At 38.0% G+C, this 15,141-nt stretch overlaps 1 protein-coding gene across 1 annotated transcript; it reads left to right on the forward strand.

Annotated features, from left to right (window-relative positions):
• The first annotated feature begins 701 nt into the window (after positions 1 to 701).
• Positions 702 to 14,167, forward strand: LOC145801103 (putative sugar phosphate/phosphate translocator At3g11320). The gene is made up of 5 exons (XM_082891355.1): positions 702 to 1,520; positions 12,518 to 12,621; positions 12,753 to 12,981; positions 13,564 to 13,743; positions 13,841 to 14,167. The coding sequence occupies exons 1-4, from the start codon at positions 1,080 to 1,082 to the stop codon at positions 13,708 to 13,710; spliced, it is 921 nt and encodes a 306-aa protein (XP_082747481.1). The 5' UTR covers positions 702 to 1,079; the 3' UTR covers positions 13,711 to 13,743; positions 13,841 to 14,167.
• The last annotated feature ends 974 nt before the right edge of the window (positions 14,168 to 15,141 follow it).

A 15,141-nucleotide genomic window follows, 5' to 3' on the forward strand; every position in this document is an offset into this window, starting at 1 on the left:
CTCCCCAAACGTCCCTCCGGACATCCACCCGGTCCACCGCCCTCTTTCGATGTAGAAAAGCTATCTTGCATGTGCTCTTGCTTTTGTTTTTATTATTTTATTATTAAAAAAAAATTCAAATTTAAAAGTAATAAAAAATATTATTTTAATAAAATAAAAAAAGAATAAAAAAATTGTTAAAAGAAATAGATAAAAAAGTGATTCTTAAAAATAAAAAATAAAATTTTAATAAAATTTTAAAATAAAATATGGTCATGTTTGATTCACAAGATTAATAGTGAAGTATTAATAATCCTATTAAATTAGTGTAGTATTCACTATCCAATTGGATTAATATTCATTGGATTAATAATCCCACCCCTACCCCATTACTAATAATCTTACAAATTTGTTGGATTAATTATCCATTGGATTAATAATCCTAAACCAAAATGTTAAAACAAACATAGAATAATTAGACCCACGGATTAATAATCTCAATCCCATGCTCTAATCCACCCAACCAAACATGCCCCGTAAGTAAACTGGTGGGATGCGGGATGCTCTTATAACTTTGCTTATCAAAAGAGGCTAACATCTAAAAACGAGTTTACCCTCTCTCTCTCTCCCCTCCAACCTCGCGCCTTGTCCAGGTTCATAGATGTATATTTTTTGTCCAGGTTCATATGAATCTGTATATACTCTATAATACTACTATAACATACCCTTCAAATTCTCGCTTCAAATTCACACAATCTCTCACAAAACCCCCCTCTCTGAAATCCATGAATCCCTCTCTCTCCTCTCTCCCCACCCTCTTTCTCTGTCCAAAACCTCGAAAAATTATTGGTTAGTCTAACGACATTACGTGACTATGCTCTTGGCCAATCACAAACAACCATGTTCCTTAATATTTTTTAAATCATACCTTCTCTATCAATAACAATGTACATGAAACACCACGTAACGTAGCCCCTGTCCCCATACCAACCAATAACAATACACATGAAACAGCACCTGGTGCTGCCCCTCCTCCTGTACCAACTAATAACTTCTCATCCAAAACCCCAACTTCATCCCCATTAGATTCCCCAAATTTGATGAATCGCTCGCTCAAATGGTTCACGGTCGGGCTCGTATCGGCGTGGTACGCATCGAACATTGGGGTTCTCTTGCTCAACAAGTACTTGCTCAGCAACTACGGATTCAAGTACCCGATATTCCTCACTCTCTGTCACATGATTGCTTGTTCGTTGCTGAGCTACGCTGCGATTGTTTGGATGAAATTAGTGCCATTACAGATCGTGAAATCGCGTGTTCAGTTGTTGAAGATTGCGACTCTGAGTTTGGTGTTCTGTGCTTCGGTGGTTGGTGGGAACGTTGCTCTACGGTACCTACCGGTTTCGTTTACTCAGGCGGTTGGGGCTACTGCGCCGTTCTTCACGGCGGTGTTTGCGTATTTTCTGGCGGCGAAGAGGGAGGCTTGGCTTACTTATGCCACTCTCATTCCTGTCATTGCTGGGGTTGTCATTGCCAGTGGGGTAAAATTTTCATTTTAAAATTTTTATGTTTTAGTCCTATTGTTAATTGACTTTTCGATTGTTTTTAGCACCCAAAAAAATGGAATTATAGCATTGGGTATTGAATTGATTACTATTTGTGTGAATTACAAAATTTACTCCCCTATTTTTGGTAAACTAACTAGGAGGAGGATACCTACCAGTTGGACTGGAGGGCGTTCTTTGGGTCAGTGGGACTCATCACGGATCTCGTTTTAATAATTAGAAATGTTTATTTTGTCGGGCACCTCATATTTTGTTCATAAAAAAAATTAAGTTGATCTAATAACTGTAACTTGTTCAATTTATTGCGTTTGTCACTAAAAAATGTATGATTTATTTTTAAAAACACAACTGTTTTGTATTTTGTATTTTTTTTTTTTGTGAAAAACTAAACAAGTTATAATTATCGGATTGGTCTAATTTTTTTTTTAGAATAAAATACTAAAATATCTAACAAAATAAACTATTCAAATCATTGAAACGAAACTCATAGTAAGCCCCAAATACCCAAAAGGGGATCCTTCGCCAACTATTCCTGCCTAAAGATCAGTTTGGTTTTCGTTATTTTCAAAATTTGAGACAAATTGAAGGGCTAGTAATTTTAAGAGGGCTGTCCTACTTTTCATTTTGCTTTCTATATAAAGAGATTTCTTGTTCATTTATTCATTTTTAATTCCTATAAAGATCTCAACAGAAAGTTCTTTTAACACTATGTTTGGATTAGGTGATTTGGAAAGAAAATAAAATAAATAGAGAGATATGTATTTCTCTTACTTGTTTCGATAACTTAAGTGGAGAGAAATGGAAAGAAATGGACTCATTTTCAATCTTCCCAAAAGTGGAGAGATTGGAAAAGAAAAGAAACTAATAGATTCTTATATTTTCATAATATCAATTTTGTCCCTGTAAAAATAAAAGAAATCTAACCAAACAAAATATAAAAAGATTATTTTGGTAATATATATAATATAAAATAATTTCTTCTCTTTTCTCGTATGAAATCTAACCAAATAAGGAGAGAAATCATAATCATTTATCTTATTTTATTTTTGGAGTTTTCTTAAGTGTGCAAGTGCACACCATGTGCCACTTACACAAAAAGTGTAAGTGTAAGGTGTAAGTATAAGTATAAGGTGTAAGTGTAAGGTGTAAGGTGTAAGTGGGTTGCACATGGTGTGCAACCTCAAAAAAAGTGTAAGTGTAAGGTTTAATTTTTTACAAAAGGTGTAAATGTAAGGTGTAAGTGTAAGGTATAAGGTGTAAGGTGTAAGTTGCACACCATAACCAAACCCTTTATTTTTTATTTATCCAAACAAGAAAGAGAGAAATCACAATCATTTCATTTCATTTCATTTCTTTTTTTTTCTTTTATAACTTAAGTAATCATTTTTTTTCTTAAGTTCCCAAATATAGTGTAAATCTGATGTATGCATGCTATTGTCAACTCTTTATTTTTTTAAGAAAAATGATTTAGACCTCTTAAAAGAGAGCTCTAATGGAACATTAATTTGTCTTTTTCTTTCCTACATTTTGTCTTTTACCTCGATTTTTTTTTTTTTTATGTGGCCAGCTCATTAGAGCTGCACTGTAGCAGCTCTAATTAGACCTCTGTAGCACTGCCGTTTTTTTTAAAAAAATGCTTGAGAGTACTAAAAATGGAGCACTAGGAGGAGCACTAGTGATGTGGCAGTGGACCCTGCCCACTTTGTATGCCTTGTTTTTTTTATTTTTTTTATTTTTTACTATTTCCAATACATTAATACTATTAATAATATATTTTTTAATGGTCTAAATCATTGTTGATTTTTTTAACCCATTGTCAACTCCTAAAATGTAATTTTTTTTAATAAACAAAAATGACTCACGTGAAGAGACATCCACACTCTACTCTCTTTTCTCTCAAATTTTATTTTTATATCCACGTCATTAAGGGATGTAGCGGTGCTCTTTTGTTAATCTCCATCTTTGATGGGAAATGGAGCACTTTTAATTGAATTTTCTTTAGTGCTTTTATATATGCACTGTTGTTAACATCTATTTTACAAGTGCGATGTGGTTGGGCTTTGTCTTTGATGGGAAAAAGAGTGGTGTAGAAGGTTAGATGATGTCCGAAATTTATGTAAAGTATCACATGCATGTTTGAAATTATCTTCAACTAATGCATGTGTTCGGAAAGTACCTGAATTTCTTTTACAATTATTCATATTATTTTAAATTAAATAGTTTGTATATTTTTTATATCTAAAATTTATTCAATTTTTTTTCTAACCTTATATTATTATTTTCTGAACTTTATAATGTTTTTGTTATATTTTTTCTCTATATTTCTCCGGGCTGAATTACACTAATACATGCTACTTTTGTACCAAAATCCCAACCTGCTGCCTAAGTTGCTTGCTGCCCATGTCCAACACCCTCCCTTAGTCCCTCACCTTCATGTGCTCTCTCTCTCTCTCTCTCTCTCTGTTTACATCTATCTATCTATCTATCTATCTATCAATCAATCATCTATACATTTATATGTGCGTACATATAACTCTCATCTCTCTCTACTCCTTACTGCTCACTCTCTTTCTCAGACCTCCCTTTTCCGTCTTCCTCTTCATGTCTATCAAACAACCACCATCACTCAATCTCACCTCCATTAGCTGCGATGCGAGCTTCACCATCGCCACTACCGGACCACCACCACTACCATCACCTAACTTTGTTACCACCTAGAACCACCCTTCACAATGTGCCATAGGTGAAGAAGAAGAAGAAGAAGAAGAATGAGGGTGGTGGAGAAGAGAGAAATAAATTTGGAGATATTTCATGGAATTTTTTAAGTTAGTTTTCGGACAACTTTTGGAATGTCGAAACCACCCATTTTAGGGAGGAGTGAGAAGGCGAGGTGGCGTAGGACGAAGTAGGAAGTGAGAAGAAGAGTTTGGTGAAAGAATGGAGTAAAACTGATAAGAATTGAGAAAGTTATAGAGTCCGAATGATGGGTCCAAGTAAGTCGGAAAATTGGAAATTTGGTCTCTGTTGCGCGCAGGAACAAGGAAGAAGATGATGCTGGGTTTTATCGTGTGCTTCTTGGGCTATAGTGTTACGGTGCATCCAGGTTGATCAGGCGGTCCGATGACTTTGGGAATGACCACCCTAAGGTTTTTCGATGTAAAAAATCTATTTTTGAAGTTAGATTCTGTAAATTCCGAGTCTGATATGATGATCTATAATCGACAAATTCGGAAAAATCAAATGATCAACCGTGAGATCGTGTTCGATTGACATGAAATTTCAACAAGATGATCATGGAGCTGGGACGGTCATATCCTACTGACAGAATCATAAACCAAAGCCGGATGAAAAACAGTTAACAACCGAACCATCGTAAGAACTCCTTTAAACCTTTCATTTCTCTCTTTTTATTCTATCTTGTCTTGTTCTTTTACTCTATTTATAAATGATGATATATGTGATATTATATGTTGGTTAGATAGTATAGTTTTGTAATGCATTGATTTTTATTGTTTGGTGAGTTGTTCCTACTGTTTTAAAAATTATTAAAATAGCAAATCATTGTAAAATAAAAAAAAATTAAATAAGAAATTATTTGGTGCATGTATAGCATGGACGAATTTTGATAAAGTCTAAAATAAGGTGTTTTAATAATCTAAATAATTTCTCAAATATGTGGAAGTGTTCTATCACCTCTATGCCGTATCTCTTGTGTGTTTTAACTTCGTAATATCATATATGCTTATTTTGTAAAATTATTTTATCATGCCTTAGTTGTCTCATTGATTAGCATTGGTTAGTATTGTGGTGATCATGCGTTGCTCTGTAACCGAAAGCATAATAAAACTAATTAAGGGGAAACTTAATGGATTGGTAACGGGTTTGCGATCACTTGTAATGATTTCATAAGATAAGTGAACTTGTTTCATCTCTAATGGATTAGAAAGATGATTGTAAATTATAAGCGTTGGTACTCTAATGAGATGTGGTAGGACATGTTCCTTTCGAGTTGGAATATGTTCCCCTTAGGTAAAGTCTTGAGCAAGTGTGTTTTCGAACCCTAATGTGATACAAGGAGTATTCTGGCTGCTTAACGGAATTGGGAGGTATAAGAGTGGCAGCGAGGGTCTCACATAGAGAGAGTATCCTTAGAAGCTCATTCCCTTGAAACGGACTGTGAGATGTCACCACTGGAGTATGTAACTTTGGTGTATGGGCATTATTGGTAGTTGTGCAACAAGTGATGCACAGGTTATTATGTAGCAAGAAACGCATCGGTATTTGTTTAACCAAGGGGGAGTTAGAATTATCTATGGCCAGTGTTGGTGGTTTGGTAGGTGCAACATTCCATAGGTAATTGCCTAGAATTGACTTTTGATTGAACTTTATGAGGATTGGAATTTATAATTTGCTTGTGCATGTTTCATGTTCACATTGTATACTATTTTTCATTTTACTGCACTACCTGTATATTTGTGCCTATCTTTACTTGTTACTGTTATATTACCTGTTCGTATTATCCGGGGGTGTAGAAAGTCGAGGCATGTGTGTGTTCTTACTAGATGTCACAGTTCATTACTATTTTCGTTGCCCTGGCATTAATGTCAAATTTTGGAAGATTTCACCGGCGAAGAAGTTGTTATGGAAAAGCCCAGGAAGTTGCGGCAGGCATAGATCGATGTCGAATATTTCGTCTCGCCACTAAAATTTGATTTTTACCTATAACTTGTAAAATTAGGACAACGTTGTCTGCAATACATTTAACTCTGATTTATCATTATTTATTTTTGGACTTGTATCCTTAGAAAAATCCTATATTTATTTGTTAATATATTTCTTGATATTCCCGATTTTTGGGGTCTCAAATTTTGTGCATGTAGGAGTCTCCTAGATGTATTGATATGTCCAATGCATCTAATATCTAGATATGGTTCCTACTTGGAACTATCCATGCTACATAGTCCAAAATTAATGAAAATTGATAAGGGTCTAATATAAAAAGTACGGACACTTCTACGAAGGTGTGCATTCATGTCATGTCTATGTCTGACATTGATACTCATCAAACATTTTCCGACATATGTCTAACAGACATCCAATGTGTCACTATTTAATATAATTTAATTTATTTTTTTATTTTTTATTTATTTGTTTACTTTTAAATCTAGATACGCTTCGGACACTTGCGGAATATACACATGTGACATATCCATCAATTAGACACACATAAAAACATATTTTAAGTTTTGAATAGCTTAGAGAATACTATGATGAAATAAAAATAATTTATAGATTCATTCCTATTCATTTGTCTTCTTTTAAACTTTAAAAATTAGTGTTTTGTTATATTCTTTATTAATTTTTAATAAAATATTCATATTTATGACATTTTAAATATATAAATGTTAGGATCAAACACACCCAGAAAATAATCTCACACACAGAGAGCACACAATATTTACGTGGTTCGGCCCAATGCCTACATCCATGGACAGAAATGAGAATTTTGACTAAAATGGAGCAAAATACAAACCAGAGGAGAAGGAGTATCTCACTCTCTCTACTCAACTCAAAGCTCTCATACACTTTTCACGACTCTCTCTTTTCTGATACAAATCACCCTCTCCCTCCCGTCTCTATTTATACACAAAGAGAGTGAGGGAGAGGAGACAAACTCACCACCATTTCTACCTTCTTTAATGGTGAGAGTCAACAATGGCTACAACGGGAAGAGAAGGGAGAAGTGCCCAGCTTAGACCTTCACTTCACTTGTGGTGGAAGTCCTTGCACACCATCCTTTCTTGACTCTCTCCCTTGCTTGCATAGAGTTGGAATAATAATTGGCCTCTAGTATAAGGATCACCCCTTTCACATGGGGTGACCTCCAACAATCACCCCCTCTGTCCATGTGAGGTGATCCGCAACAAAACCTGCTGCCAAGGTATCTGGCACCTCCTGATTGGATGCCCTGCACCCCCTGCTTGGGATACTCTGCATTGTCGTGCAACTCCTTGCCTGATGAACACGGGAGCAACTAGAAAACTTCAGAGTTTGACACATCAACATCCTCAATTTTCCTTGCTCGGAGCTTATTTCTAAACAACCAGCCTTTGCTTTCTGCACTTCAGAACAACTTCCCAGCGATCTCATACGCCCGTTGTCTGTGCTGCAATCCCTGATGTTCGGTTCTGTCTCACTTGTACGTCCGTACTGATGTTTGACAGCTAGCCCTTCTGCCAAGACAGCTTCCACCAGTCTGTACAAGCTACCACTATGCAACTCTGTGCATAGTGCTCGCACCCCCTTGCTGAGGTGCCGTGCAAAGCTCACTTTCCGACTCGAGATTGCATCCCTCCCTTCTATGCATCTTTTGAGAGGTTGCAAAATGTTTCTAACACAGGAGCAAAATAAACTCTCTTCTTCACTGGCACAGTCTCTATCGACTTGGTTTTTTTGCTCTAAACTTCCTTCAAGATTGGCTTCACTGGCTTAGATCTGTGCACCTTTGAACTGCCTTATTGCTTTCCTGTGCACCTTTTTCGCCATTCCTGATGAAAGCCTTGCTTAGTCATACGCTTTGGTTGCATATGTTCTCTCTTTGTACCCTTCAACTAGTGTTTGACAACCCTCATCTTTGTCAAAACTTCTCTTTCCAGTCTATACAATTTGTTGCATAACTTGCCTTGCAACATTTCTTTATCACCTCTATGTACATGAAGAACCCCGCCACTAGATGAGAAACAATTTCCTTTTAGATCTAGCATACTTAGGGAGATTAGATTCCTCCGAACTCCTGGCACATGTCGGACCTCAGATAAAACCACTTTTCTTCCATCCTTAGTAAGGAACCGCATTGTCCCTATGCCAACAACTCTGTTCACTGTGTTGTTGGCCATCCGGATATTGCTACTGCTGACTCTTCGATAAGTGGAGAAAAGCTTCATATCCGTACATATGGAGAACGTACACCCTGAATCCAAAATCCAGCCAGGTGTCTCCAACTCTGACGAGACTGTAAGCATCACTTCTTCATCATCAGAGGAATTTACTGCAACTGCTGTAGTTAAGGGACCTCCGTGTCCCTTGGCCTTCTCTTTGGCTTGTCTGTCCGCCTTTTTCTTTGGGCAATCTCTTATTACGTGATCCTATTGATCACAGTAATAAGAGACCTCTGTGTCCCTTGGCCTTCTCTTTGGCTTGTCTGTCCGCCTTTTTCTTTGGCCAATCTCTCATTACGTGATCCTCTTGATCACAGTAAAAGCACCTCCTCGTGTTGCCCTGTCTGGACTGTGAACGCCCTCTGTTTTTACTTCTTCCTTGACCTCTGCCCCTTTCTGTATCTCTGCCTCTACTTTCTGTGACAAGAGCCTAAGACTGCTCTCCTCTCCTCCCATCTCTCTCTTCCTTGCCTCCTCGTTGAATAAGGCGTCTGTGACCATCCCCATGGTTAGCTTCCCTTCGGGTGCAGAATTACTGAGAGAAACCACCAACGTCTCCCAGCTGTCTGGTAAGGAATTGAGTAATAATAATGCTTGCATCTCATCCTCCAACTCCATTTTGACTGATGTAAGCTGGTTCATAAGGCTGTGGAATTCACTGGTGTGTTCAGCAACAGACACACCACTCTTCAGTTTCAGGTTTATAAGCCTTCTCATTATCAAGGCTTTGTTCCATGCGGTCTTGGACTGGTACATGCCCTCCAATTTCATCCATAAGGCATAGGCATCCGTCTCTTGGGCGACATGGTGGAACACACTGTGGTCAATCCACTGTCTGATTTGACCGACAGTTTTTCGATTGGTTTTTGCCCAGTTTTCATCCTTGTCTCCATCTGGTTTAACCCCCTTTAGCGCTATAGGGTCAAACAAGTCTCTACAATATAGGATGTCCTCCATCCGCAGCTTCCATGTCGCATAATTGGAAGCGTTCAATTGAATCATCTGCCCTGAAACTGATATGGATTCCTCCATCATACAGAAAGTGATCTCTGTCTGAAAACAGGCTTTGTTGTGGAGTCCGGACTAGTCAAATTAGTCGGAAAAGCACTTCGGATTGCCAAAAGAAAGACTGAAAATTTTTGAAAGCTGATTTACAAAATCTGACCGTACAGATGTGTTCAAAATATTCTAAATAATTGGAAAGCACTATTAGATCATTCAAATCGGACCTCAAATGGCTCAGATCAAGCCAAAACAAGTTAAACGGTTCAGATCGGTGACTTCTGGAGTGCCTGAGAAGCAGCAAATTAGTTCTTCGGTTTGGCTGGCATCAGGCTGACGTCAACGGCTCAATCAACGGCTTGGTCAGTGGCGCGGCTGGTCAACGGCTTCGGCTCGGCGTCGGCTGTAGGCTCGGCGTCGGCTGGCGGCTCAGCTTGGATGACGTCGGTTGGCGCGTGCGCATGTGGCGCATGTCTGCGCCTGAAATCACGCGTCTTCTTCCTCTGGAAGCGCGTGCAACGCGAGTGAGGGTGAGCGTGCGTGAGAACGGCGTCACAGAGCGTGTGTGGCGCGCGAAGGGCCGTTTGATCTCCGTTTTCGACGTGGTTTTCACCGCTATGCTCGTCTCTTCGAGGGCTTCAACCTCGTCTGATCAAAAGTGGATTTCTACCACTTTGATTTCTGGGCATTTTTTGAGAACACACTCTGTTTTGCTGAAAACATACAAAACCCACTCTGATACCACTTTGTTAGGATCAAACACACCTAGAAAATAATCTCACACACACAGAGCACACAATATTTACGTGGTTCGGCCCAATGCCTACATCCACGGACAAAAATGAAAATTTTGACTAAAATGGAGCAAAATACAAAACAGAGAAGGAGGAGTATCTCACTCTCTTTACTCAACTCAAAGCTCTCATTCACTTCTCACAACTCTCTCTTTTCTGATACAAATCACCCTCTCCCTCCTGTCTCTATTTATACACAGAGTGAGGAAGAGGAGACAAACTCACCACCATTTCTACCTTCTTTAATGGTGAGAGTCAACAATGGCTACAACGGGAAGAGGAGGGAGAAGTGCCCAGCTTATACCTTCACTTCACCTGTGGTGGAAGTCCTTGCACGCCATCCTTCCTTGACTCTCTCCTTTGCTTGCATGGAGTTGGAACAATAATTGGCCTGCAGCATGAGGATCACCCCTTTTACATGGGGTGACCTCCAACAATAAAACTATATTTTGTGTTTGTCTCCCACATGTTGTGTCCTGTATTTTTTAAAATTTGACATTTCTATGTCCATGCTTCTTATACTCTAATGTTGACTCCAATGTATTTATCCAAAAAAAAAAAATTGTTGACTCCAATGTAAGCAGATCATGATTCAAAACTCCCTTGTCTTGCCTCTAATAATTGTTTGTCTATGTAATAAGTACAGTTCTATGCTTGACCATCTTATAGAGACTAATTCCATTTTTTGATGCACCACATTCTTTTTTGGGGCCTTATATTAAATAGTGCCTAAAGGATTCTTCATGGAGGAGATGGCTGGCAACAAAGACATCTCTTTTAATTGATCCGATTTTGTTTTTCTTTGGTGGTAATTTCTTTTTATAGATCACCTTTTCATTTTTCTTTCTTTTTTTTAATAGTTAATTTTTAATTTTTCTCTTTGTGGGTGGGTGGTGTTTGATTGTGGGTAATTCACTAGCCAACTATGCGCTCATTCAGCTAAGCTTGAGTTATCCTTAAATAAAACTAATGAACAATTTTAAGATGGCTTAGCTGATTTAATGGGACGCAATATTCAGTTATTTATTGATTTATTTTTTCCCTTCCTGTTGCAGGGTGTAGGAGTGGGTTCAAGAAAAGAGTTAGAAAATTCGAAGATCTTCGAAGATCCTTGAAGAACAACTTCGAATTCTCTAGAATATGATGAGAGGCTTAGATTCTTCAATAATCTCAACTTAGGAACACAACAACAAAGGAGATGATGGAGATAAGAGATTGGGTGAAGAAGAAGGCAAAATGGCTAGAGAATAGAATAATGGCAAGGCTCTCCCATGGATCTCCCACTTTCACTCTCAAGGTTGATAATGGAGAAGGGAAATTAGTTCTTTCCCAAGAGTTAAAAATCTCCAAAATTCATCCCTTGTAAAGCTATGGGTGGGTGCTATTTATAGGCACCTCATGATGTAGGATGGAGCCCATGTGCAAGGCACATGGGGGATATTCTCTCTAACCACTTTGTCCGAGGATGTGACCTCTCCGAGGAGGCGACTTCTCCGAGGATGAGAAAACCCCGAAGAGGAGATCACTCCCTCGGCGAACCCTTCTTCTTAGCCACACCTAACCAATGATCCCCAATCATCCCAAAGGGTCAGGGGTAGTCCCAGAGGACGTCCTGCCGCAAAATATTGCCGAGTCTCATGGACCCCCCGGGGTCGTGCCACCTCGACCCGGGTATAGGCTAGTTTAACCGAAGAGTGAATTTATCTCCACTCACCGTCCTCGGGATCGGGTCCTTTGTTCGAACTCCATTACGCCCATGGTTCTGGTGCGTAGATCCCGGAAAGCTCCGAGCCCGCAAGTGTTCTGGGACTCATTAACGGAGCGACTTCTAGATTGCGTCTGAATCCGTTCGAAGCCAAGTACTTCGGATCTCTAGATTCGTGGATCCGAATCCTTTCGAGTCCGAGTGCCTCGGATCTCTAGGCTTGCTTAATACCCTTTCGAGTCCGGGCCCGAGTAAGTCTCTAGGTTCGTGGGTCCGAACCTTTTCGAGGCTTAGAGCGATTCAATCCGTTTGATGGCGATAAATCTGGGCCCACCGATTCTTGGACTTGCGATAAATTCGGGCCCACTAATCTTGGGCTATTGGGCCTAAATAATTTAGTGGGCTCAAATTAGCTCTTCTTACACAGGGATTATAAGCATAAATATCCATAGTGGCTCGTAGCCCGTTCATGAAACATTTTGAAAGGAAATGTTAAAAAACTTGTCTAATTGTCACTTTGTTATGTGGCTGCAGGGTGAACCAAGTTTCTATCTGTTTGGTTTTATAATGTGTCTTGGTGCTACAGCTGCAAGGGCATTAAAGTCGGTCCTTCAAGGCATTTTGCTCTCCTCTGAAGGGTAATTAACTATTTGTCTTCACTTTTTCACTGTAACAAATTTGTAGATTTCTTGGGGTCATTATTTTTGGTACTATCTACTTCCATTACTGAAAACCCACACTATATATATTATCTTAATTTCTTTTCCAGGGAAAAACTGAATTCTATGAACCTTGTGTTGTACATGGCACCAATAGCTGTTTTATTCTTAGTTCCTGCTACATTCTTGATGGAGGAAAACATGGTTGGGATCACAATAGCTCTTGCCAGAGATGATGTCAAAATAATCTTTTATCTACTCTTCAATTCTGCCTTGGCATATTGTGTGAACTTTACCAATTTCTTGGTCACCAAACACACCAGCCCTCTGACTCTCCAGGTCTGCCTCTTTGTACTAACACAGCTTCTTTCCTGTTTTAGTTTGGCATTAGTGATATGTTCAAAGAACTGGGGACTCTTTATTTATTTACTATTGAAATAAAAAGAAGAGGACTTTTCTACGTGGTGATCAAGGATATGATTATTAAATGAGATTTTAACATAAAAATGATTTACAAAGCTGCCATACTTCACAAACCATTCTTTTTGTTGCACAATGCACATCAAAGTTGTAGCATTGAGGAAAATAAATGCACAAGAACTCAGCCTCTGTGGGTTTCCTCCATGAGAGATTATCTAAGCTATACCTAAAACATTAAAAACAGCTGGATGGTTGCCAAAAACTGCTCTAATCTGTCTTCTTGTTGAGTATCCAAATCAAGCTTCTTCCTCGTTATTTTGTCAGATTACGGTGACGGTGTTGTGAGAACTGAACTATGAAATGCTACTGAAGGCATATGCATTATGTGAAAATTTTGTGCATGATGATTTCAGTTCAATAGCCTTTCTATTTTTCAGTTTGATAGCAAATTCTTCTGTGGCACTTGTCTACTTTGAGATTGAAATTTTTCAATTTTTCCAGGTACTGGGTAATGTGAAAGGTGCTGTTGCTGTTGTTATCTCCATTCTAATGTTTAAGAATCCCATCTCAGCAACAGGGGTAATGGGCTACTTGCTTACCATCATCGGAGTTGTTCTGTATAGTACAGCCAAGAAGAGGAGCAAATAAGGCACTCTTTTCCTGTACCTTATTTTTTCTCAGGTGAACATTTCATTTTACCTCTTTCAGAGCCAAGGTCGTAAAAATAATGCGTCACCTGATTTGTTATTACTTATATCCCCTGTAATTCATTTCTCAGAAATGGAAAAGAGAAGTTTCTTCCTATTTCATCAGTGACCTGACGCTCCACGGTGGCGATATATCCACGGAAGACTAATTTGCCTTTCTTCTCTTCTACCTTTTCTTTTTCTTCTGATAAATGATATTTGTGAGAGGCTAAAAGTGGAGTGTTAATATCATTTCCCTTGTTTTAGACATTAGTACCTTTTTTTTCCTCCTGATCTATACAATTTCATGATCATCAAAGATATGATCATACTGTTGTAGAAACATTATATATGTATAATGTGAAAATTTATTGGTTAGTCCAGGGCATCACATGGCTATGCTCCTGACTAATTACAAACGATTATGTCCCTTCATGTTTCCCAATCACCTAATATAAAATCATGAGTCCCACTCCTTTCACCAATTACAATGCACATGGACCACCACATGGCACTGTTCCTGAACCAACCAATAACTTTTCATATAATGTTAATCATTGATTTGACATATATGAAGAAAATGTTTCCTATTACATTTTTGGATATATTGCACTACGGAATGTATTGCTTCCATGCTGTCACTTGCACTGCATTTTTGTTTCCTTAAAATAATCACAATGTCAGTAATTCACTCAGGGTTGAAGCGTCCATCTTATAATCAAAAGCAAGAGACACTTCTGATTTCTAGAGCTTAACAACTTTCTATCCAGTGGCTGCTTCTGATTCGAAGTGATTAATGACTCTTTCCCCTCTCCAATTTCTGTTGAATCAGTTTGAGTTATGTTAGTGGGGCTAGCATTGCCTTGATGTCTCGCAGTAAGAAATTCAAGCCTTATGTCTTGCTGTAAGAAAATCAAGTATTTGTAACATTTTTCTTTCAATTTATGGAGGGCAGTCTCGTTTGAGAACACACAATTTTAGTAACCTTTTGACTTTCTACAGAAAGATGTGTAGAAAAGTAAAAAGAATGATTTGACAATTTATAACGACTTTTTAACTGTGGACATTTTTTATGCACTTTAGTGTGGTTTGATCCTCTGATGATATGAACTTCAGTCAGAAGAATATTTGGTGCTACAAAAAGTCTTTGCTACTCAGTTTAAGTTAATTTATTGATTTAAAATAAATTTACAAATAAAATAGTGTTTAAAATAGTTAGTTCGTTGAACATATTTTTTATTGTTGTAGATGCGAATATTTTTATATTAAGATGTGAGACAAAATATTTATAATTATAGATGTAAATATATTCGTAATTATAGATGTGAACATTTTTTATTTTACATATATATATTATGTATCCAATACCTTCTATGTCGTGGTTGTTGGTTAA

Source organism: Camellia sinensis, chromosome 10, assembly GCF_055761805.1.
Source record: "Camellia sinensis isolate YWXY chromosome 10, ASM5576180v1, whole genome shotgun sequence".
Lineage (NCBI taxonomy): Eukaryota > Viridiplantae > Streptophyta > Magnoliopsida > Ericales > Theaceae > Camellia > Camellia sinensis.